Source organism: Chrysemys picta, chromosome 13 (assembly GCF_011386835.1).
Source record: "Chrysemys picta bellii isolate R12L10 chromosome 13, ASM1138683v2, whole genome shotgun sequence".
Taxonomy (NCBI): domain Eukaryota; kingdom Metazoa; phylum Chordata; order Testudines; family Emydidae; genus Chrysemys; species Chrysemys picta.
This window is the reverse complement of record NC_088803.1, coordinates 47,748,266-47,773,344: the sequence shown is the minus strand read 5'-3', so window position 1 is coordinate 47,773,344 and position 25,079 is coordinate 47,748,266. Positions and strand designations below refer to the sequence as shown.

The window sequence follows — 25,079 nt, the reverse complement described above, 5'->3', positions numbered from 1 at the left end:
GGCACACTATAAAGCTGCCTGACAGCAGCTTTAAAATTCATCAAGACTGGCCCAAGAATGAGGAAGCTGGCGCTGGCTCCCTGACTCCCCACACAGCCTCGTATTTAAAGGATTATACCGCTAGCAGCACAGCGCCCTGTAGCACCACGCTGGAGCTCTGGCTCCGTCCTGACTCAGAGCAAAGAATGTCACACACTAGATTACCAACCCTGCTTCCAGCAGCACCTGGTTCCAGATGAGAGATTTCCCAAACCGAGGTTCCCCTGGCTTGACCCTACTTAGCTCAAGAGCCGACAAGATCACAGAAAAAGGAGGTGCGGCCATAAGGATCATGCTAGTGTTCTTTGAGAGACAACCCGCAAATAATCCATTCCAGGTTTAATATCTGCAGGGCTTGGGAAACTTCAGATCTTTTTAGGCAGACAGAATGTTGTTCAATCCGGCTAATCTCTCTGCTTTAACACCAAGACTTGTCTTAATTCTTGGCCCTAAAAAATCTGAGGCCCGGCACGAAGGTTGTTAAGAGTCAAGAAGAAGCCAACAGGTAACCTGCAAAGAGGAGCGAAGTCTGACTAATATTAAACTGTTAGGAGATGCTTTCTATCAATTCCGAGAAAAGAGTCGTTTTGTTGAAAGCCGGGACAGCCTTCCATTCATCTCCACCTGCCTGACAGTAACCACGCCAGCTGCTGCGGACCTTCTTTAGTGTCACCCGCCCTGTTTTTAAAAGACGCTTTAATCTGGATCTTTTCAGTAGGGAAAGCTAGCCAGGCAGTGCACGGGAGTACCAAATACTTGGTTCTGCTTTGTAAGTCTGAAACACTGGAGCACATGCCAGTCTTATAAATAATGTTGAAGACAAAAGCCAATTCAGTTAAGGACTTCTTTATAGACATGGGTTCTGATTATTTGCATGTTCACTACCCTGACTCAAGATGCAGTAGCATAGCATTACTCAGCAGCGACAGAGGGTGCTAGTTTATAGCACCACCGAGACAATTAATTCTTGTGACAAAAAGCTTTAGTCTTCCTTCTTTGTACAAGCCCAGGCATCGTTCATGGAATAAGACATGTGAGGAGCAGAATAAGAGCTGGAATGAGGTGGGAATTGCATTTTTGAGCCCTGTGGAGGCCATTTTTCCTAGCTGCGCTTGCCAAATTTGAAAGACACGTTTTTAATGCCTGCCAAGTGCCAACCAAGAATTTCAAAGTGCAAGTAACTTGTCTACCCACAATTCAATGAGCCGCAGGGCAGGCACACATTTTGTGGGCTAAAAAGAGGGCTAAGCAAAATGAGGGCTAGGGCCAAATGGTCAAAGTAACATGCAACTGTTTCCCCTTCCAAAATGTTCATGCACCCCTCCCCCCCACATAAACCCTATTTGCATATATAAACTGGCATGCATATGTGGGATCAGGAATGCAAGAGGATTCTTGGTCTTCCAATAGCCTGGCATGGAAATAATGGGGTTTAACTGGTGCACAAGCACTTTTGCAGGCATCTGGTTACGAACATGTGGCCCTTAGAAATGATATTTTAAAAGCGGCTGAAACAAACTTGGAACAGGCAAATCCTTCAGGGAGTATCAAACTCCTCCCTAGACCATGACAGCCATCTTGTCCAAAAATACAGGCTTCTGCCACTTGAGTTGAAGGAGAATCTCCATTAGTTGTAAGCAGTATAGGATCTATGGCACTGAGCTGAGCTGTTCCATCCAAGAGAGGGCAGGGAAATATTCTTCTGCACCAAAAATTTAAAATCTGATGACTGAATAGGTTTACCTTGATAAGACAATAGTGTGTATATTGCCTGATACTATAGTGTGCATTGTTATCAAACTTATTAAAAGTCTTTCCAGGTTATTTTCAACCTGATTTCCAAAACAGAGAGGTTTAGTTAAGGGGAGGAACTGTGGCTGGGGTTAGAATATAGGTGTGTGAGTCAGGTGTTCTAAATTCTGTTCCTGGGTCTGCTCTTGCCTCCCTCTGTGGCCTTGGTCTTGTCCCTTAATCTCTGCGCGCCTCAGTTTACCCAACTGTAAAATGTGGGTAATAATAGTTTCCTACCCACTTCACAAAGGATTGAGAGGCCTAATTAATTAATGTTTGGAGGGTAGGTTGTTATCCCCAGATATTGAAGAACAAAGTACTCATTATTATATTAAGCTTCCAAACTCTATCACCCTTCCCCAGACTGACCCTCTCTGCTCCTACATTCTCCTCCAAAGCTCACTGAAAGCAGTGGGAAGATTTCCATCGACTTTAACGGGCTATGGATCAGGTCCCCATTGATGATAGCCCCTGGCCCGTATTTAATGCTATGCATTCCCAAGCCGGAAAGCACTCGTCCCCACATGCGTACCATGCCCCATTCATTTTCTTGTCACTTCAGTACCTGTCTCAACCCGCCAGAGGCTCAGGGTGGTGAAAGAGCATCCGTGCACAGAGCACCATGTGAAAGGGGGGCTGATTTCTACAGCAGGTAGAAGAACATTTTCCAGCAGAATTTTTTTCCATCAGAAAGTGGTGTTTTGTCGAAAGTGCCATTTGCCACAGGAATGGGCTGAGGTCAACCCAATTTTGCCCTGCCCCACGAGGAGCCACTCCCCACAAAATGAAGTGTTTGATAATTATATTACTGATTTTACATTATAAAAGCAATGGAACCGTTGCAATCGGAATGAACTATCTCAGCGTTATCGAAACAGGCTATTTCCATTGGCCTTAGTGGGATTGTTTTCAAAAAACGCCATTCCGCAGAAAATTTCCAAGTTCTTTCCGATTGAAAGCAAATGTCGGAGCTGCAGAATTTCCCTCTGGTTCCTGTCCAGCTTTACTCATTTCCCTAGGACAGCTGTCTGCTCAAAGGGCAGTTCAGTCTGTAACTCACACACCTCCTGGGTGTGGTGTTCTGTCCCCTCTCGTGGCACCGAGACCAGTTAGAGATTAATGAGGCTGCTCTACAATCTTAGCTAAGTGGCATATGGCTTTTAGCTCCTGCAGTAGAGTAGTCGTCTCCAACCTTTGTACGCCCAAGGTCACTAAGGGCAACCCAGGATCTACCTCGCCCCTTCCCGGAGGCCCCGCCCCTTCTCCAAAGCCCCTCCCCGCTCACTCACTCTCCCCCACCCTCACTCACTTTCACCGGGCTGGGGAAGGGGTTTGGGGTTGGGCAGGGGGTGCGGGCTCTGGGCTGGGGCCGAGGGGTTCGCAGTGTGGGTTGAGCCTGGGGTAGGAGGTTGGGGTGCAGGAGGGAGTGAGGGGTGCAAGCTCTAGGAGGGAGTTTGGGTGCAGGAGGGGGCTCTGGGCTGGGACAGAGTGTTGGGGTGCAGGAGGAGGTGTGGGCTCAGGGAGGGAGTTTGGGTGCAGGAGGGAGCTCCGGACTGGGGCAGAGTGTTGAGGTGCAGGAGGGGGTACAGGGTGCTGGCTCTGGGAGGGGGTCAGGGCTGGGGCAGAGTGTTCGGGTGCAGAAGGTTGTACGGGGTGCTGGATCTGGGTGGGTCAGGGCTGGGACAGTGTTGTGGTGCAGGAGGGGGTACAGGGTGCTGGCTCTGGGAGGTGGGTCAGGGCTGGGGCTTGGGGTGCAGGAGGGTGTTTACTGGCTCCGGGAGGGGACTCATGGCTGGGGATTGGGGTGTGGCCTCCCACCGGGCAGTACTTACCTCCGGCAACTCCCAGTCGGCAGTGGACACAGCAAGGCTAAGGCAGGCTCCCTGCCTACCCCGGCCCCACACCACTCCTGGAAGGGGCCAACGCGCCCCTACGGCCCGTGGAGGGAGAGCGGGGGGCACATGGCTCCTCGCGCTGCCCCCGGCAGCTCTCCCAGCCAATGGGAGCTGCAGGGGCGGTGCTTGGAGGCAGGAGCAGCGCACAGAGGGAGACCCCTGCCCCCCTTTGGCATAAAGGGTCCAATCCTGCAGCTCTGTTACCATCTATGGGGCTGCTCCCGTGCGTAAGATTATTTTCATGGATTGGGCCCAAAATGAGGACTATCCCTTGTGATGAGGATACATGAGAAACTGCCCTGCACTGCTGTACTGGAGCAGGGATAGGGTGAACCTATTGAACAATAAAGGGTCTTATTATGGCTGATCATGCCCGGGGCGGGGGGGGGGGGGGGGGGTGGGGGAAGGGCTAACATCGTAAGGGAAATATACCAAATAGACTTGGACATTTTCCACAATGGTCAAAACAAACCATAGCCATTGACACAGGCAAGCCCGAACACCAGGGGGCCTTTTTTTAATAATTGTTTCCATTGATGTATTATGGCAAAACAGACGTCACAGGATTGAAGTAAATCAGTAAATGTGCAGGCTGGGACTTGAAACCTCGGTTTTCTCTAGCTGGATTTGCTTTCGATTTTCTCTTGCACTGAATGGAAGTAAATAGGAGCAGTGACTCTGCCAAAGCCTCCTCTTCCATGCAGCCCCTGCTGGAAACTAACCGTGTTGCCATTCAAGTTTAGCTTGTTTTGAAGCCGTCATGATGAGACTGAAATGCATACAAATGAGGTTGCTATGAGCTGGACCCAGCCACCGAAGCAGCAGTTTGGCTGCACAGGGGCTCTTAGCATCGATGTAGCTGCACTGGCAGTGCAGAGTCCTAGCAAAGAGGTAGCAAATGGATGCAAGTCTCATTTTACATGGGGGGAGTGAATCTGCAGTAGGGAGTTGTACTGATGGAGCACCCAGGTGTCGCTACACGGGTGCAAACAAACCCAGGGCCTGTTCTACCGCACCCCGCCCCGCCCCTCAAGCACTCATTCCCACCGTCATTCCAACCCACCACGTCGGGTGAAAGCCCTGATTGGTCGCATTTTGCACCACAAAGACTCCTGCTCCCAGGGTAAGCATAGGCCTCTTCATATCCCTGCTGCTGAGTTCCTCATTGCAACTTGCCTGGGCCTTTGCAACACCAGCATAGGAAAATAGCTTGTGGAGTGCAAGCCAGGAGCACCGTTTGCGGGCTCTCTGTGCCACCTTAAGGCCTTGGCTACACTTGGCAATTCACAGCGCTGCCGCGGCGAGAGAGCTCTCGCAGCGCTGTAAGTACTCCACCTCTCCGAGGGGAATAGCTTGCAGCGCTGCGAGCGAGCGTGCAGCGTTGCAGGCGCTGATTACACTGGCGTTTTACAGCGCTGCGCTCGCTGCGCTCGGGGGGGGGGGGGGCGTTTTCACACCCCTGAGCACAGCAAGTTGCAGTGCTGTACAGCGCCAGTGTAGCCAAGGCCTAAGTCTGTTGCGACAATAAATAAAATAAATAAACAAATGCCCAGCAAAGCTGCAAAGGATTCAGTGCATCAGAAAAGCAAAACAGTCTCACTCTGAACTACAAAGTACTCCTGCCAGCCCTGGCCCTGGCCCTGGCCCCTCCATGACTGATCCTCCAGCCTCTCTCAGTATAAATCCAATTTGGAGTTCTAAAATTAGAGAAAGATCAGGTAGGGGGAGCCAAGAAATGAAAGTCTGGCTAGCGAGAGTAGTTCCTGTCTAGGAATCATATATCAGAAGGCCTCTGCATGCGTATTATGTAAATCTGTTCTGACACCGGAGAACTCTAGAACTGCTGATGGTGAAGCCGCTGCACTCAACTGATCCCACAGTGCGAAAGACTCCGAGCCCTGCAAACTTCATTAGTGTTTTAAATACTTCAGCTTCTTCAGCTACGCGCTTCCTTTTGAAAGCCAACGCTGCTCAGGGTGGAGTTCTTGCCACTGGCGCAATCTGCGATCTGCAACCTGAGCTTCATGGAAGTCCTGCCCTCCTGCAGATTCCCATAGGGTCCGGCTGCTCCCTCTGAATGAGATTGACACTGCCATTGAAATTAATGACAGGCTGGGAAAATCACCAGGGAACCGGAAACCACTCAGTGTTATGGTGTCAAAGGCAGCTGTCCAGAGGACGTCCACAAATGTGGTAATTGTGCATGACAGTGGGTAGATAAGAGCAGAATTACCTGATTTACTTGAGCACTTGTAAGGTTTGTAGAGGCAAGCACGGGTCGGGGGCGTGGGGAGGGAGCAACAATAGGGCCCCTGTCTTTCAAAATTTGGTAAAAGATTAAAAGGCAAAGCATGCATGTGTGTCAGTACTTGTGGAACTTGATGAATATGAATGCTTTGAAGAGGTTGCTGTGCCTTTAAGTGGAGTACTGGTTGTAAGCTAGTGTCTATGGAAAAGTCCTATAGAACTGAACAGAAAGGGGGAACTTTCCTGTTGGTCTGTTGACCCATTCTGTAGAATTTATTAGAGAATAATACGTCTGCTATAGAATTCTATAGGATGGGTCAAAAACCAATAGAAATTGTCTCATTCTCTATTAGATTCTTCTGGTTTTTAGAGCAATGTTTATAGAAACCTTCCAGCTTTCCCATTAGGGATGTGCTTGGAAATAGGAAGAAGTTAAGACAAGCAAATAAACACTAGGGACTTGAAAGCCATTCTACCCACTTACACCAGGGTGGAATCTGGTTCCAGGAGTTCAGAGGAAGAAGATGAGAAAACCATGTGGCTTCAAGAAGATCCTAACTCCTCTCTCCAGCCGGGAGTGTGGGTGTAACTTTAAAGTGTCCCCCACACAAAGCAATGTGTGTGTGACACAGAGAGAGGCTACATGGTGGTATATCCTAGGAAAGGCTAAGGCAACCGCTGGACGGGAAATCCTCACTTCATTGACGTCAGTGGCAAAACTCCCGTTGATCTCATCCCAGGTCTTGGTTCTGCAACCCTTGCTCGTGCTGAGCAGTGCTTACTCCTTCAGGCGGTCCCACTGAAGTGAATGGGGCTCCTCCCGCCAGGGCCACGCAATGGGAGGCGTTGCATCTTCCTTTCCTGGGAGGTAAATAAGGACCCAAAGCCAGATTCCAGAGAGCATTATTAAGGACACGGGAAAGGAAGGTGCAGAGAGCAGCAGGCATGGCAGTGGGACATTGTTCCATGGATGCCCCTAAGATGGTGCTTCGGTTCGCTGTCGGGAGAGGCCAGATGGAAAACTCAGCTGGTGAGCCAGAAAATTCCCACTCTCTGATCTATCTAACGTTGTTGCGCTCCCACACTGCTACCGCAGCCAGCCAGGCTCCTTTGCCCCTGACAGATACCCCCTCGAGCGGCTCTAGCTTTCCTCGGGCGTAGCTTTTCTGAACCTGGCTGCAGTTATGGGGACAGCCTAGAGGTGTAAGGGCATCCTCGAAACAATGAGCTCGCTTCCAACCCTGAGGCTGTGTTTGGCAAGTGCCCCGTCACTGTGAAATAGGGCCAGTCCCACTTCGACAGTGCTTCAAAAGACTCCCACTCCAGCACTCCATCAAAGGGTGAACTGGGATATATTAAAGTGACAGATCTAAAGAAGGCTCGGGGCTATAAATGAAATCATTGTTTGGAGGAGTGAACCTAATACTCAAATCCTCTGTGGTCTGGTCTTCATCAACTCAACTCCCTCAATAAATTCTCCCGAACTGCAAAGCCAATGCATGGAGGAAATGGAGAAGCTTATGGAGGTATCAAAGGAATGGGGAGCCTGGGGGTGGGGTGGGGGGCAGCCGGTCATGACATCACAGTCAGTATACAGTGAAGGTAAAAGAAAACAAAGCGGATGAGCTGAACAAGTAGGGATGTCTGTGTTTTCCAGGAGAGCCTGGAGGTGCGTAAGGGCTTGTTCTTCAGAACCTACAGGCCAAATCCAACCTGGGTACAAGAGCATCAGCTCCCGGTGTGACCCAGAGTCTCGGGCAAACCATGCTAGTCATTACAAAAAGCAGGCTCTGGCTTGGATTCTTTAGAAGAAGGGAGTGGGGTGTACTGTATTGTGTGCATGTAGCAACTGTTATCTTGGTCATCACCAGGGACCTTTGAGTTAACAGGAGGAGCCTCTACAACTTGAGCTAAAGGTCCAGATCCTCAAAGGTATTTAGGCCCCTAACTCCCATTACAATCAATAGGCACCTTGCAGATCTGGGCCTGAATCCCCAGCTGGGAACCGTAGCAGACTGGTATAACACATACTGGCCAGTGATCTAAGTACACTGATGTCTTTTGGGAGTCATGCAACATCTTCAACAGGTTAAAGAATATTTAGATAAGTTAGATGCATTCGTCAGCAGGGCCTGATGAAATTCACCATAGGGTACTTAAGGACCTAACTGAAACAATCTCAGAACCGTTAGCAATTATTCTTGGGAACTCATGAAGGACAGGTTGGGTCCCAGAAGACCAGAGAAGGGCAAATATAGTACATATCTTTAAAAGGGGGAACAAAGTGGACCCGGGGAATTATAGATCAGTCAACCTAATATCGATACCTGGAAAGATACTAGAACAAATGATTAAACAATCAATTTGTAAAGACCTAGAGGATAATAGTACTAGCCAACATGGATTTGCAGTGCTTCATTTGGGCCAGGACTTCTGGCACCTCTAACTTGGCAATTCATAGCTCTGGCACCTCTGGGCTTGCGGCCTCAGTTATGAAAGTAAAATAATTGCTTGAGCCCCGGCACCACTTTCATTACAAATTAAGCATTGTGGATTTGTCAAGAACAAACCATGCTAAACCAAACTAATTTCCAGCATTGACAAGGTTACTGGCCTAGTAGGTAGGTGGAAGCAGTAGATGTGATATATCTTGATTTTAGTCAGGCTTTTGACATAGTCCCACATGTCATTCACATAAGAATACTGGGGAAAAGTCGTCTAGGTGAAATGACTATAAAGTGGGTACACAACCGGTTGAAAGCCCTTACTCAAGGGGCAGTTGTCAATAGTTCACTGTCAAACTGGGGGGACATAGTTGAATCCTGCAGGAGTTTGTCCTGGGTCCGGTACTAGTAAATATTTTCATTAATGATTTGGATAATGGAGTGGAGAGTACGTTCATAAAATGTGTGGGTGACACTCAACTGGGAGGAGTTACAAGCACTTTGGATGACAGGATTAAAATTCAAAACAACCTTCACCCATTGGAGAACTGGTCTGAAATCAGTTAGATGAAATTCAGTAACGGCAAATGCAAAGAATTACACTGAGGAAGAAGAAATCAAATGCACAACTAGAAAATGAGGAATAACTGGTTAGGTGGTAGTACTGCTGAAAAGGATCTGGGGGTTACAGTGGATCACACATTTAATATGAGTCAACAATGTGATTCAGTTGTGAAAAAATCATCCTGGGGTGTATTAACGGAAGTGTTGTATGTAAGACATGTCCTGCTCTTCTTGGCACTGGTGAGTTCTCAGCTGGAGTCCTGTGTCCAGGTCTGGGTGACACACTTTAAGAAAGATGTGGACAAACTGGAAAGAGTCCAGAGGAGAGTAATACAAATACTAAAAAAAATCAGAAACCCTGACCTGTGAGGAAAGGTTAAAAAAACTGGGCATGTTTAGTCTTGAGAAAAGAAAACGGAGGGCGGGACCCGGTAACAGTCTTCAAATATGTTAAGGGCTGTTATAAAGAGGACAGTGATCAACTGTTCTCCATGTCCACTGGGACAAGAAGCAGTGGGCTTAAACTGCATCAAGGGATATTTAAGTTAGATATTAGGACAAACTTTCTACGTTTAAGGATAGTTAAGCTCTTTGGAATTCATGTCACTGAGGGTTTTTAAGAACAGGTTGGACAAACACCTCTCAAGGATAATCTAGGTATACCTGGCCCACCCTCAGCATGGCGGGGGGGACTGGACTAGATGACTCTCAAGGTCCCTTTCAGCCCTACATTTCTATTATTCTGAGTCTGAGTCTATCTTTCATTTCCTACTTTAGTCATCTTGGTAGATTTCTATAAAAGGGAAAATCAAAGAGTCCCACATCAGGTTTGTTTAACACGAGATTACCACATTCACAAAAACAAAATGGACACAGAGTTCTGGTTATATCATGCATCATAAAGGGGAGGGCTCTTGAAGTAGAAATGGGATCATGGGGTAACTCTTCACACCCAGAGGCCTGGAATCAAGTCCCCATTCAGGTTGCAAATGAGCGTGACGGTATCATTCCAGTCCGTAGTTGGCATGGATGCAGTCCTATGATGCAGCCCAGGCCTCAGCTGCATTGGCAGAGCTGTGAGGGGTTGAGGGAAGATGGGAGAGTGTCCATCCATTCATGGAGGTTAAGTCCATTAATGGCTATTAGCCAGGATGGGTAAGGAATGGTGTCCCTAGCCTCTGTTTGTCAGAGGGTGGAGATGGATGGCAGGAGAGAGATCACTTGATCATTACCTGTTAGTTTTCATTCCCTCTGGGGTACCTGGCATTGGCCACTGTCAGCAGACAGGATACTGGGCTGGATGGACCTTTGGTCTGACCAGGTATAGCCATTCTTACATACTTATGTTCTTATCTGATAGGCTGTTGTCCACACTCCACACAAATATATGAAAGTGCAGCACACAGACCCAGATCAGTAAGACACATTCCTCAGGTTCCTGAAAGGACTTGGCCCAACTCACATGAGTGTCAGGGATAGCTGAATACCTGGTTGTTCGTTATCACTCACTTCATTCTTCCCACATCCAAGGCTGACTTTACCATTTTAACAGGAGGCATTGCCAGGCCTGAAATACTCCAGATCCCTGACTCTGTGCTCCATAAAGTTACCAGACTAGTTCTAGGAACTTGATCTGTTTACAACCATACGGCTGTTGACACATCTTTTTTTTCCCTTCCAAAATAATGGATCAAAACAATGATAGGTGGACCCATTAAAAACACACTGGGAGAGGGGCTGGGACAAAACATTATTTCCCTTGGCGCCATTCTTGATGCAGGAGTCCCATGCAACTCCCACTGTTTGCACAAGCAGTGACGTGTAGCAAACAAGCTGTCTTGTCGCACTTATGACCTCATGCAGTGGGAGGCGTGATGCTGCAAAGACCTGTCTGCCAGGACCTGAGGAATGGGAAGGAACTGGAATTCACCTGGTCTTTCCCCACTCTGCCCCCAACAGCAAACGCTTCCTCAGCAGGATATTCCAGGCCTTGCCTTCACTGCAGTTAATCATTTTATAAATGAAATAATAATAATTAACAGCACTTAGCCCTTTAGCTCTTCAAAGCATTTTACAACCAGGAATTCATTATTCCAGTGCTGAGGAAGCAGGTAGGGGTTAGTCACACTATCCCAATGCGGGGAATATATGCAGAGACTTTCCAAGACTATCCTCTGACTCAGAAGAGGGCTGGGCATAGTGTTCAGGATAGAGTTTGGCAAATAATGGATTTTTCAGTCTCTGGAAAGTCTAAAAAATCAGGGGAAATTGTTTGGAATTTCAAACTGAAAAGGAAAATTTTCAGCAAATCGAAAAAGTAAAAAAAAAATCATTTTGATGTTGAGCAGTGAACATGTTTTACGGTTTAAATCAAATGAAAGGAATTTTTTTTTAAAAAAAGTTGTTTTGAAACTTGTCAAAAAACGTGTCTGAAGGTTGTCAGTTGAAACGTTTTGTTTTGAAAATGTCAAAATGAAACATTTTGATTTTTTTTCCAGATATTTCTTAGGCGGGGCTGGGAGGCAGGTTTTTCAGAATGGAAAATTCAGCGAAATAGTCACAAATTCTCGAACCAGTTCTTTGTCACTGAATCTGCATCTTTTGCTGAAAGAAAAGTTTCAGCTGCCAAAATTCACCCAGCTCTTCTCAGGTGTCTCTGGCTACCACCCCTGCTGCTTTTCCACAGAGGCAGCTCAGGAAGTTTTGCTAGCGCTTTAAAATGAAGGCTCCAATTCTGCCCTTGGCCACACGGCTGTAACTTCTGCTGATCTCATTTAATAGAGGCTTTAATGAGGTAATTCATGTTACCCGGGCTCATTATTAAAACACTGTTATTGAGGTTTAACTACCTTATAACACATCTGTTCCTAATTCTGCTTTGTGGTTATTAATTCCAAAAAAATATGTTAGCTATGTGAGCCACAACACCCAGCAAGGTGTGTGCTTAGGTTGGCTCTGCACACACCTTGGGTGTGTTACACCCGCCAAGCGGGGCAGGCACACCTGGATAACTGGGTTTCAGGTGGTGGGTTATGTATTGCTTTTGGGAAGTGGTTGCAAATGCAAATGATCATTTTAAAGCATTTTCCCCCAAGACAGTATGATCCCTGCTGCTTATAGAGCAAGTGAGACATTTGGAGACTAGCATTCAAAGAGCTTGGGTATGCAGTTTAGTGTCTAATCCAGTGGTGGGCAACCTGCGGCCCGCCAGGGTAATCTGCTGGTGGGCCACAAGACGGTGTGTTTACATTGACCGACCGCAGACACGGCCGCCCGCAGCTCCCAGTGGCCGCGGTTCGCTGTTCCTGGCCAATGGGAGCTGCGGGAAGCGGCACAGGCCACAGGGACGTGCTACCGACACTTCCCACAGCTCCCAGTGGCCGGGAATGGCAAACCACGGCCACTGGGAGCTGCGGGCGGCCGTGCCTGCGGACGGTCAATGTAAATGAACCATCTCGCAGCCCGCAAGTGGATTATCCTGATGGACTGTGTGTGACCCAGGGGCCACAGTTTGCCCACCACTGGCCTCATTTGTGCTTACAATTACTGTGACCAACTATGCATCTAATTGGTCAGTTGCACGTGCAGGTTTCCATCTTGCATGTGTAGACATGGTAAATGCATGCAAATTAAACATGTTATTTGTGCTCACAAGTACAGTCCTAATTTCTTGAAAATTAGGCCCTTTATGGACTCCTTTTCAAATTCTCACTCCTATTTTGCATGCCCATGTTTTGCATATGTAGCTGTTTAGGGACACATGTTTTTTATGAATGCAGACAACTGTACATGCAAAACAGGCAGCTCTAATGTAGTCATTGATGAGATCAATTAGATGTGCATGAAAAAAGTGGGTACAAAATACTGGAGGCTGCTAAAAAAAATGATCACTTATAGTCTATTTTAATGTCTTTCTTTTCAGAAATATTGATGGATCTGTATTCTCTTTCACTCTCCAATATTTAATTTCACTACTTTCCGCTCCGTTAATGGCTGCATTCCTCCTTGCTGTGTTCATTTTATTCTGCATGGGAATTAATATAGTATCAAGACTCCACTGAGATTTTCAGCAAAGAGAATATAAAGCTGTCTGAACCTTTGTGGTAATCTGAATGCTCACACAGCAAAAGCCTGTGCCACCTTTCCTTTCGTAACGTTCATTTTCTTAGTTTCACAAATCATGGAGGATACTGAATAAATCCTCGGCTACCTGGAAATTCTATCATTGTTTTTAGGCTGCACATCATGGCCAGCCAAAATACCACAGCTAAAGCAGGGCTAGAACGTGACTTCTTCTGCTTGAGCTAAAGGGAAATCTCCATTAGCTGCTAGATCAGGAGTGGGCAAACTACGGCCCGCGGGCCGGATCCGGACCCTCAGGGCTTTGGATCCGGCCCATGGGATTGCCCTCTGTGGCGCCGCAGGCCCCACGCCGCTCTCAGCAGCGGCCGGCACCACTTCCCTGCAGCCTCCAGGCAGGGGGGGCGGGGCAGAGGGCTCCATGTGTTGCCCTTGCCTCCAGGCACTGCCCCCCACAGCTCCCATTGGCCGGGAACGGGGAACCGCAGCCAATGGGAGCTTCGGGGGAGGTACCTGGAGATGCAGCAAGGGCAGCGCACGCAGAGCCCTCCGCCTCCCCGGTCCCTCCACAGGCCGCAGCGCTTCCTGGAGTGGCACGGCGTGGGGCCAGGGCAGGCATGCAGGGAGCCAGTCTTGGCCCCGGTGCGCGCCGCTGCCACCCCGGAGCCACTTTAGGTAAGCGGTGCTGGGCTGGAGCCCAAACCCCTCCTGCACCCGCCCCCCAACTCCCTGCCCTAAGCCCCCGGCCTGCACCTCGCACCCCTCCTGCACCCTAACCCCCTGCCCTGAGCTCCCTGCTGCACCCTGCACCCCTCTTGGAGCCCAACCTCCTTCCCTGAGCCCCCTCATTCACCCCACACCCCTCCTCTGCCCTAATCCCTTGCCCTGAGCCCCTTCCTGCACACCACACCCCCTCCTACACCTCGCACTCTCTCCCGCACCCCAACCCCTTGCCCCAGCCCTGCATACAATTTCCCCACCCAGATGTGGCCCTCAGCCCAAACAGTTTGCCCACCCCTGTGCTAGATACACAGGTCTTACAACAAACTTAGCTGATCAGTACTGATCCCATCCAGCAGAGGGAAGTGGTGCACATAACTACTGTATTTCCGTGCACTATATTTTATATGCACGTTGTGGGTTGGGTAATGGGAGAGAGAGTTTATGCCAACATAAATCTCTTCAGTGATTATAGGGTCCACTGTCAACTTGAAAATTATTCTTGCCTTAAACGTTTTAACCAAATATTGTTGCCTATAACTTCCAACAATTATGATCGCTGAGGCTAGAGTAAAATAACATTTTTCTTCTGGGTTATTTGTTTATTTTGTGACCTGACAACATCCGGTGTCTAATGAATTTTACTTGCCCTTGTATATCAGGTCCTTTTCCCCTCTCCCCATGGGTCTGTGACAGAGTGGGACAGCCAGGAGAGAGCTGGGCTGTACTTGCTATTTTTTTTAATGGTTGAGTAAATGAGTTTGCTTTCTCCATTTGGATAGATTAGATGCTTGTCATATTTTTAAAACTTGAAAAAAACATGAAACATAAGATATTTTGTTTATCTTAGATATCTGGGATGCTAATTATCTTATTCTGTGTTTTTTGTTTTGGGCTAAGGACTGAACGATAAGAAAACCAACAACTTTGAACTGGAAGCAGAAGATTCACATACCCACAAGGCATGTGGGTAGACCCTGAACATGGCCACAGAAAGTTTTGCAGACTTCTTGAATAAGCTCAAGGAAATCCATGAGAAAGAGGTCTTAGGTAAGAAGAACCTCAGGATCATTTCTGCAGAGAGACAAAAGTCAATTTAGTTTTTAAAGCTAAGAGTGAAAACAAAGTCAGACCCTTCTGTCTAGCTCCAAATAACCTGGGCTGGGGAGGTGTGTCTGCCAATTAGAGAGCCTGAGAAAGGAACCCAGAGCTCAGCTGAAGTGTCCTTTACCAGGGTCAGTGGGAGGCACAGAGGCAGGATCAGATCATGGGCCTCTAGAAAATGAAGAGGTTGGTGATGTGGGTGCCCTGCCACTTGGTCTTCAGGAAGCTCTAGAGTTTCAGACGTTCCCGGATGCAAATCTGAGCACCTTGGGGGTTTGGTGCCAATATCTGAGCACTACTAAAATATCCTGGATGACAAGTGTACCAGATGGAGCCCTGGGAGCCTTACAGAACATAAGGTCTAGTGTGGAAATCAGCAACACTTCATACCACAAAAAGAAACTCATGGTGACTGTTATTTTTATGCTGTCTGCTTTCCCTGTCCTCTGGAGTCCTTTCAACATGGTATGATGCAATTATACTTCCCTCACCAGCCATTTGGGAGGTGGGAGGGGGTTGCTCAAAGCAGTGTAGAATGAATCTTTCCTAAAATACTCCCACCCACCCAAGCAAAATACAACTCTGAGGATCCTATTCCCCTCCTGCTTTGTGGTCTGTGTTGTCTGAATTTCCTATGTTGGAAGCACTAGCTGTTATCAGCTGGGCCATCAAACTGGGCTAGGATAACGTGTCTGGAAAATAAATAAGGAGTTGGCAGGAGAGTGAAAATGGGAAGCAATTTACCTATTAGGACACTGATATCTGACTTCAGGTGAGGCAGTCATTTGATCGAAGAGGAAAGAAGCAAAACTCCATCCTGAAAGATAGTTCAGAATTAGCAGGGGTGAGAAGTCTTTGCTACAGTAAAATTTAGAGTAAGGATGGATAGTTTGTTTCTTTAGAGCATTAACAGCTTGTACATTATTAAAAGCAAGGCCATTACAGAAAGAAAACACATGCTACTACTTCCCATTGTTCTGGTATAAAGGCATTTCCAGCATCAACTTTCTGGATAAAACTGTTATATCAGGGGTCTGCAACCTTCGGCACGTGGCCCATCAGGGTAATCCGCTGGCAGGCCGTGAGACAGGGACGTGCTGGTCGCTGCTTCCCGCAGCTCTCATTGGCGGGGAATGGCGAACCGTAGCCATTGGGAGCTGCGGGGGGCCATGCCTGTGGACGGTCAATGTAAACAAAATGTCTCGCAGCCCGCCAGCGGATTACCCTGATTGACCGTGTGCCGAAGGTTACCGACCCTTGTGTTATATTTTACACTATCCTGGGTTATAAATACAGTCTCACTCTCTGTAATTCTAACGCTGTGATGTTTTAAAGCTCTCAAACTTTCCAGACTACTGTACCCCTTTCAAGAGTCTGATTTGTCTTGTGTACCCCCAAGTTTCACTTCCCTTAAAAACTGCTTGCTTACAAAATCAAACATAAAAATACAAAAGTGTCACAGCATGCTATTACTGTAAAATTGCTGACTTCTCATTTTTACCATATAATTATAAAATAAATCAATGGGAATATAAATATTGTACGTACATTTCAGTGTAGAGTATATAGAGCAGTATAAACAAGTCGGCATGACATTTTAGTTTGTACTGACTTCGCTGGTGCTATTTATGTAGCCTGTTGTAAAAAACTAGGCAAATATCTATACAAGTTGATGTACCCCCTGAAAGACCTCTGCGTATCTCCAAGGGTACATGTACCCCTGGTTGAGAACCACAGTTGTAAAGGATACTCTTGAGCAACTCAGACCCCAAATTTAGATATTGCATAAAAAAATTGTCTTCAAATCAGTTGAGGAAAAGAATACTCACCAACTGACCAAAGGCTCTTATGTAAATTAAGCTGCCATGGGATAAAAGGGAAGGTCCTTTCATGGATTGAGAACTGGTTAAAAGACAGGGAACAAAGGGTAGGAATTAATGGTAAATTCTCAGAATGGAGAGGGGTAACTAGTGGTGTTCCCCAAGGATCAGTCCTCGGACCGATCCTATTCAACTTATTCATAAATGATCTGGAGAAAGGGATAAACAGTGAGGTGGCAAAGTTTGCAGATGATACTAAACTGCTAAAGATAGTTAAGTCCAAAGCAGACTGTGAAGAACTTCAAAAAGATCTCACAAACTAAGTGATTGGGCAACAAAATGGCAAATGAAATTTAATGTGGATAAATATAAAGTAATGCACATTGGAAAAAATAACCCCAACTATACATACAATATGATGGGGGCTAATTTAGCTACAACAAGTCAGGAAAAAGATCTTGGAGTCATCGTGGATAGTTCTCTAAAAATGTCCACGCAGTGTGCAGAGGCGGTCAAAAAAGCAAACAGGATGTTAGGAATCATTAAAAAGGGGATAGAGAATAAGACAGAGAATATATTATTGCCCTTATATAAATCGATGGTACGCCCTCATCTCGAATACTGCGTACAGATGTGGTCTCCTCATCTCAAAAAAGATATACTAGCACTAGAAAAGGTTCAGAAAAGGGCAACTAAAATGATTAGGGGTTTGGAAAGGGTCCCATATAAGGAGAGATTAAAGAGACTAGGACTCTTCAGCTTGGAAAAGAGGAGACTAAGGGGGGATATGATAGAGATATATAAAATCATGAGTGATGGGGAGAAAGTGGATAAGGAAAAGTTATTTACTTATTCCCATAATACAAGAACTAGGGGTCATCAAATGAAATTAATAGGCAGCAGGTTTAAAACAAATAAAAGGAAGTTCTTCTTCACACAGCGCACAGTCAACTTGTGGAACTCCTTGCCTGAGGAGGTTGTGAAGGCTAGGACTATAACAGAGTTTAAAAGAGAACTGGATAAATTCATGGTGATTAAGTCCATTAATGGCTATTGGCCAGGACGGGTAAGGAATGGTGTCCCTAGCCTCTGTCTGTCAGAGGGTGGAGATGGATGGCAGGAGAGAGATCACTTGATCATTGCCTGTTAGGTTCACTCCCTCTGGGGCATCTGGCATTGGCCACTGTCGGTAGACAGGATACTGGGCTAGATGGACCTTTGGTCTGACCCGGTATGGCCTTTCTTATGTTCTTAATACTAGTTGGGCTATAAATATTGCCAACGTGGTTTGCAACCAAAGAGTGTGGAATTGTGCCAGCATGAGAACTAGAGCTGAGTGAATCACTGATTTTTCGGTTCAGGAGCCAAACAAAAAAATCAGTTCAGATTGAAAAGCATCCAAAATGAAACAAAAAAAAGGGAGAAAAAGAAAAAGAAACAAAATGAATTTTTTCAGGTTTTCATTTGGTTTCATTTTGGAGTGTTTATCACCCTGGTTTGTTTTGTTTTAATACATAAATACAGCTAAATTTCTAAAGGAATCATCTAAATGTTTTGTTTTGTTAGTAATCAGTTTTTTCAGCCAAAACTATTTGCCAAATTCAACCCAGAATTCAGTGAGCTGAAAAATGCAATTTTTTTTTTTTTTTGGCAAATTTACTCTGCACTGAAAATATTTTGCCCAGCCCTAGTGAGAATGAGGTTTTGTAACTAACTAGCAATAAAAGTCAAACAGACTAGACTGCTTTCATCATCCCAGCAGAGGGGAATGCAAAAATAGTAAATGGTGAAAAGGAAATAAACTAACAACATGGGCAGGGAACCTTGTTTTTCAGAAATGAAATTTTCAGACTAACCGTTTCCTTTTAAGTTGCCATGCTCTGCTGAAAGTTATGATAGCACATTCTGTTTCTGAACTGTCACGTAATTTGCAATAAATACCCATCTTCTGAGCCTTCATTAATTATTCCAGGACTGCAAACAAAGCTCACAGAGCTGACAACAGAGAAGTGTCGGTGAGTAAAGCAAGTTTTGTTCTCTACTCCAGGCTGTGGTGGTAAAGTTCTGTTGGAGGGATGAGGAAGGGCTGCATTATTTACTCATAACATTGAAGGCATCTGCCCTAGGCTGCAGCATTCTTAACTTAAAAACCCACAAACTGGAACAAGAAGGCAAGCCCGAAAGCAAACTCACTGTCTTCTTTTAATATAATCTGCAAAGCAAGCAGCAATGCCCTTACACTGGAAGCCACCTAGCGAGGGCAGTTCAGATTTACCAAGCTGTCCACTCAGAATTTGTGGATACTGTGGGGCACATAAAGAACCTCTTCTGAGTCTCCTGCCCTGGCATGGCATAAGAGTTTAAAAACTCTTTGCAACGCATCCAATCAGATAAAGCCAGAGATATTCTTCTCCCACCCTACCCCCAGTCTGACATTTCCTAACTTTAAGTGTGTGACTTTGTAACCTTAAGGTGCACGCATAGGTTTGGATTGTGGGTCGGGGGTTGGCGTTGTTGTAACACAATATATATAGGCTGGGCAGTATTTAATTTTTTAAATAATTTTGATGGATAATATCAATGTTTATTTTAAGCATTTGTTTTATTTTTAGCTATTTAAAGTTTACAGTTGTGCAGAATTATGGTTTTAAGCATTTTTTTCTGATTTGTACCAATTTAAACTTTCACAATTGCAGGAAATTATGGGGGGAGTGTCAGAAAATAATTATCTAATGACCTTAGACGCTATTCAAAAAACACAAATTGTCAACATCACATGACAAAATATACCACGTAAATAGCCTTAAATTAAATTATAATATATTCTCAAGCAGCAGTTTTCTTACCTTGCCTATCTGTAAATTTTGATTATTACCAATGGAAATATTTTTTCGTTGGTTTCTGTGTACAGTGAAATTGACATTTATCAGCATTCACCAATGAAAATCTATTCCTTCCACGCCTAAATATATGGAAGTGACAGACAAAGCAGTGGTATCCAAGACCTTTATCCTATTGAAGTTTTCATCATGTATCCCTGGGCTTTGAGTCAGATTCCATCCCCTGTTGTTAAAAGAGTCTGTCATCAGTGCCCTTCTGGTTCACCCAATATTTAGCTCAGAGGAGTCTGTATCCTTTTGTTTTCCATACTGTTTATCCAATGGGATTTGTTAACCTTGCACCAAATTGCTCTGGTGCCAGCATTTAATATGTTTCTATCCCCATCCATCCAATGCACTTACTGCTACACAAAGCAATAGTAGTTTAGTAATAGAAATAGTGTGAGTGGCGTGACTTGGCTAGTGTATAAATCCTGCCTGATGACAGTACATTAAGAAGAAAGCAGCAGATATTTCGGGCAAATCCAATGACCTTCTTGTTTTGTCCCATGCTGCCTCCTGAATTAGAGATGCCCAGAGAATTGAAGAGCTATTTGCTAAAAACCACCAGCTAAGGGAACAGCAGAAGATCCTTAAAGAAAATGTGAAAGTGTTAGAAAACAGGTAAGAGGTGTGTGTTTGTTTGTTTGATTGATTGATTGATTGAGAGACCTAATGCTGTTGTGTGCCCAATAGTATACATGCCTACACAGAGCTTGCTTTTCAGTGTCTTTTCAACGAGTGAAATATAGCATCAGAATCTTTTTTTCTCACTAACTAGTGTTAACAAATTGAGAACCCATGGGGCCAGACTCTGCTCTCAGTTACACCAGTGTAAATGCAGTAAATCCATTGAAATTAAGGGAGTTGTTGCATTTGCAGTGATGTGATTAACAGGCGTGCCATGTGTAATACACAGGAGGTAATAGTCCTCCTCTTCTTGACATTGGTGAGACCTCAGCTGGACTACGCTGTCCAGCTTTGGGTGCCACATTTGACAAATTGGAGAGAATCCAGAGAAAAGCAACAAAAATGATAAAAGGGTTTAGAAAATCTGACCTATAGGGAAAGGTTAAAAAAAACCCTGGGTATGTTTAGTCTTGACTGAAGGGGGGCCTTCAAATATGTTAAGGGCTGTTTAAGAACAACAATGATCAATTGTTCTCCATGTCTGCTGAAGGTAGGACAAGAAGTAATAAGTCACCAGGACCAGATGGTATTCACCCAAGAGTTCTGAAGGAACTCAAATATGAAATTGCAGAACTAACTGTAGTATGTAACCTATTGCTTAAATCAGTCTCTGTACCAGATCACTGGAAGATAGCTAATAAATGCCCACAGTTCAACTACTACGTGCAGCTCTGGTCGCCCATCTCAAAAAAAGATATATTAGAACTGGAAAAAGTACAGAGAAGAGCAACAAAAATGACTAGGGGTATAGAACAATTTCCATATGAGGCAAGATTAAAAAGATGGGGACTCTTCAGGTTAGGCAAGAGATGACTAAGGATATGATAGAGGGATATGATAGAGGTCTATGAAATCATGAAGGTGTAGGAAAAGTGAATAAGGAAGTGTTATTTACCCCTTCTATAAAACACAAACCAGGGTGATCCAATGAAAGTAGTAGGCAGCAGATTTAAAACAAACATAAGGAAATACTTCTTCACACAACACGCAATCAACCTGTGGAACTCATTGCCAGGGAATGTTGTGAAGGCCAAAAGTATAACTGGGTTTACAAAAGAGTTAAATAAGTTCATGGAGGATAGGTCCATCAAAGGCTATTAGCCAAGATGGTCAGGGAAGCAACCCAATACTATCGGTGTCCCTAAACCTCTGACTGCCGGGAGGTGGGACTGAGTGACAGGGGATGGATCACTCGATAATTCCCTGTTCTGTTCCCTCTGAAGTATCTGTCACCAGTCACTGACAGAAGACAGGATACTGGGCTAGATGGACCATTGGTCTGACCCAGTATGGCTGTTCTTGTGTTCCTAAGGAATGGGCTTACTCTACAGCCAGGGAGATTTAGGATAGATATTAGGGAAAACTTTTAAACTATAAGGGTAGTTAAGTGCTGGAATAGGCTTCCAAGGGAGGTTGTGGAATCCCCGTCACTGGTGGTTTATAAGAACAGGTTGGACAAACACCTGTCAGGGATGGTCTAGGTTTACTTGGTTCCGACTCAGCACAGGGGGATGGACTACATGATGTTTTGAGGTCCCTTCTAGCCCTATATTTCTATGATTCTATGTAACCGAGAGCAGAATCTGGGCCATGGAGTTTACTGAAACTTTTTTCACTTGTGTTACTATCCACTTTGAAAATTCATATCTCCACCTGATTGCCATAGGGAAGAATTGTGTATCTCTACACGCTGTGTCCAAAGGCTCACTAAACTAGACGTGTGGATTTTTGCCCAGCATATCACTGTCATGGTGTAATGAATGCCAGATTTCGACTTTGTCCTGGTGCTGTAGATCTGCCTCCAAGTGCAGGTGGGATTCAGTTTCATTTGCTCGTATAGCCATGCATGGATAACTTAGCTTCTTGGCTCTGGGGTTTTTTGTTAAGGTTGAGAGCAGGTCTCTGTGACAGATGCATGGTTGCCCAGGAGCTCGCCAAGAAGAAGCAGAATGAGTATGAGAACTCCCACTTCCAGAGTCTCCAGCACATCTTCATCCTCAGTAAGTACAGAGGCTAAATAGACCTTCAGCTTTGCCCTGCTGGCATTTTGCACTTTTGCACCTTAAGTGTCTGCTGATCATTCGGGCACAATCGTATGTGCAATCCTGGGGGCACATGTCGGGGGGTGCAGATCTGAACATCTGGGCCTAGGAAAATCAACATTTCCTATAAACACTAAAGATTTTATCACAGAGATTTCAACACTGGACTTTGCTACAGCACGTGCATATGGGCCGAGCAAAGTCAGCCACTTATAAAAAGATCCATTTGGCAAGGTTGAGGCAACACTCTGGACAATACAGGAAATCTACAGCAGCAGCTCTGCACTGGTAAAGGAAAATCAAGCAACACGTATGATTAATTTTCTCCTGAGTCTTTGGCAGCACATGAGCACTGCACAAGCCAAGGGTATTTTTCTCTCTGTCTCTGCTATCCCTGGGGATTGTGGTATTTTGTTTTGCTTTGCCTTTGGAAGAAAGAGAAAAGTGTCAGCAACTGCGTGTTTATTTCCTCATTATGAGTTTGATCTTCCTCACTCCCTGTACCTCAAGTGTCACTTTCACACAGAGGTGTAAAAGCCAGGTGCTGGTTGGTCATATATCTCCTTTGTACTGTAGCTGTCTGTCCTCTCTACTCTTCATTGCCACTTGGCTTGTAGCAATCAGAAGAAGCACTTTTCACCCTAAAGATCCCAGAGTTCTTTGGGAGAAGGAAAGGGAGTTGAGACTCCTTTGGAAATCTGGGTCTTTGTCCTGGTAGACAAAGCAGGTCTCTGTTTTAAGGTCTCATCCCAAAGACCCACCCAGAGTAAACTGCGAGGAATTCCTGATCATACTTAACATACTTTCATGCCCACATTGCACAGCAAGCCCATGCCTTAATTACCATTGCAAAGAGGCAGGTACCTGTACTTTACAGCGAAGGATGCCATCAGTATGAGGGTAAGCTCCTGGGGGGAAGCAGGTGCTCTCATGGAGAGGAGATGCTGTTTACTAATAGGGATCAGCCTGCATTTCCTAGTTACTGCCCGTTCCTGGAAGGATCATCTCCTAAAGATGATGCTTGCAGGAGAGACATTATAAAGCCAGACTCACTGATGGATGCTCTAAGGCCATGCCCAGAGGGCATGCTGCCTTCAGGAGTTATGACTCCCAGCTGTGACATCACCGTGGATAATAATGTGTACCCGAAAGCAGACACGGGCATTTTAGTCTGTCTCTTGTAATGCTCCAGTAGGGGGAGACGGAGGGCAATGAACAGCCAGGTCGACTACAGCAAGGAAGTTCACGTTGCTGGGTATTTAAGGTAGAAACTCCCACCTTTGCCACATGGTGCTGGAACGCTCGCAGTGCACATTTCTAATGGGAAAAAAATCTGCAAGCGTTTGACCTTAAACAAGCATTTTGAAGAGGCCTCGTTGGAGGGATGCTGAGCACTTGCTGATTGGCCCTTCTGAGCCACTTCAGCTGCAGAGCGCTTGGCATCTCGTCTCTGGAGGGGTTCGATGGAGGGTGGCAGGAGAGATTTCACCAACTGCCCTGCGGTCATGGCACATCTGTGCCTTGTTGTAAAGTTGTCTCCTCAGGGCAGCATTCAGCTCCCAGCATCTTGCCCACGTCTGATCCCTAACCTGTCGCACTCACTGTCTCTCTCTGCAGCTAATGAAATGAACAGGCTGAAGGAAGAAAATAAAAACCTGAAGGAAGAACTGAAGAGGCTACGGAGCCTGGAGTAAGCTTAGTGCTGGGTTTAACTCATTGGGTGGCGTAGGGCCGGCCAGATGGCTCCCCTAGGACCCTGGCACTACCCTGGACACTGTTGAGCCAGCCCAGTATGAGAACCTCCTGGCCAAGGGAGTGGAGATGCCTGTACAGTCTGCACCATTGTTTTTATTCCAACTTCCTAGAATGAGCTTCTTGTTCCTTCCCTCACCCATCTGTCCACCAGCATGTAATAGAGACCTCTTCATCTTCAGCCTCATTGGAACCAGGCAGGATTGATGCTTGGCACTGGTGATGTCATGGGGTGAAATGGGGAGGGGGATCATGGAGAGTTCAGGGAGTTTCCTGACCCTGGGTCCCCTTTAGTCAGGTTCTTTGACTGAATAGTGATCGCCCCACTAGTGAATGGGAGAATGAACCCCTACTCTGACTGCAAGTGTATGCTGAACCCCTTGTCTCTGAGACTTGAGGACCAAATGGCACTCGTTACATGCCTGACATGCACATAGTGCACTTCTGCTAACATGCTAATTATGTGGGGTGAAATCCTGGCCCCACTGATGTGAAATGGGAGTTTTGTCAGTGAGTTCAATGGGGACAGGATTTAACTCTTGGTTTTTATTATCACCAGCTTCATCACTGTTCACGCCCTGAGTAAATCTGTAGAGACACCTGTCTAGATCTAACAGCTCTTGGCAAAGCCATTGGGACATTGGGCAAAGGCAGATCTGCAGGGAATGGATCACGTTTCACATGGGAAAACGAACTGTGAGAAAGAGACTCAGGAGGGATTAGGAGGGGAGAGGATGTTTGCTATAAGTAGTAACCTAGCAGAGCACTTTGGTGAAACCCAAGTAACATGTCAGGTTAGCCAATATATACAAATCAGCTCATTCCTTAGGGGTTTAAAATCCATAGAAATTATCATAAAGAGATCAGTAGAGAAACATGCTTGCTTTGGAACCCAAACGTTTCCTCAGTTTAACACAAATTCTCATATCTAGCATCTCTCAAATGACTGCAGAGGTTTCTAGACCTGGAACTAGCTTGACTTACTGAACTAGAGCTGGGCAAAAGTTTGTTG

At 45.8% G+C, this 25,079-nt stretch overlaps 1 protein-coding gene across 2 annotated transcripts in view; it reads left to right on the top strand.

Moving 5' to 3' along the window:
- Nucleotides 1-25,079, top strand: part of RBBP8NL (RBBP8 N-terminal like) — a 105,847-nt gene that overhangs the window by 64,025 nt on the left and 16,743 nt on the right. Inside the window, exons 1-6 of one of the 2 annotated variants that reach the window (XM_042858427.2) lie at nt 5,239-5,918; nt 14,681-14,830; nt 18,677-18,719; nt 20,112-20,207; nt 22,161-22,273; nt 23,933-24,005. In XM_042858427.2, coding sequence (XP_042714361.2) covers nt 14,764-14,830; nt 18,677-18,719; nt 20,112-20,207; nt 22,161-22,273; nt 23,933-24,005 — 392 coding nt within the window. In that variant the 5' untranslated portion in view covers nt 5,239-5,918; nt 14,681-14,763. Of the gene's footprint in view, nt 1-5,238; nt 5,919-14,680; nt 14,831-18,676; nt 18,720-20,111; nt 20,208-22,160; nt 22,274-23,932; nt 24,006-25,079 lie in introns of those variants that run through there. The other variant, XM_005302910.4, reaches the window with a different exon arrangement.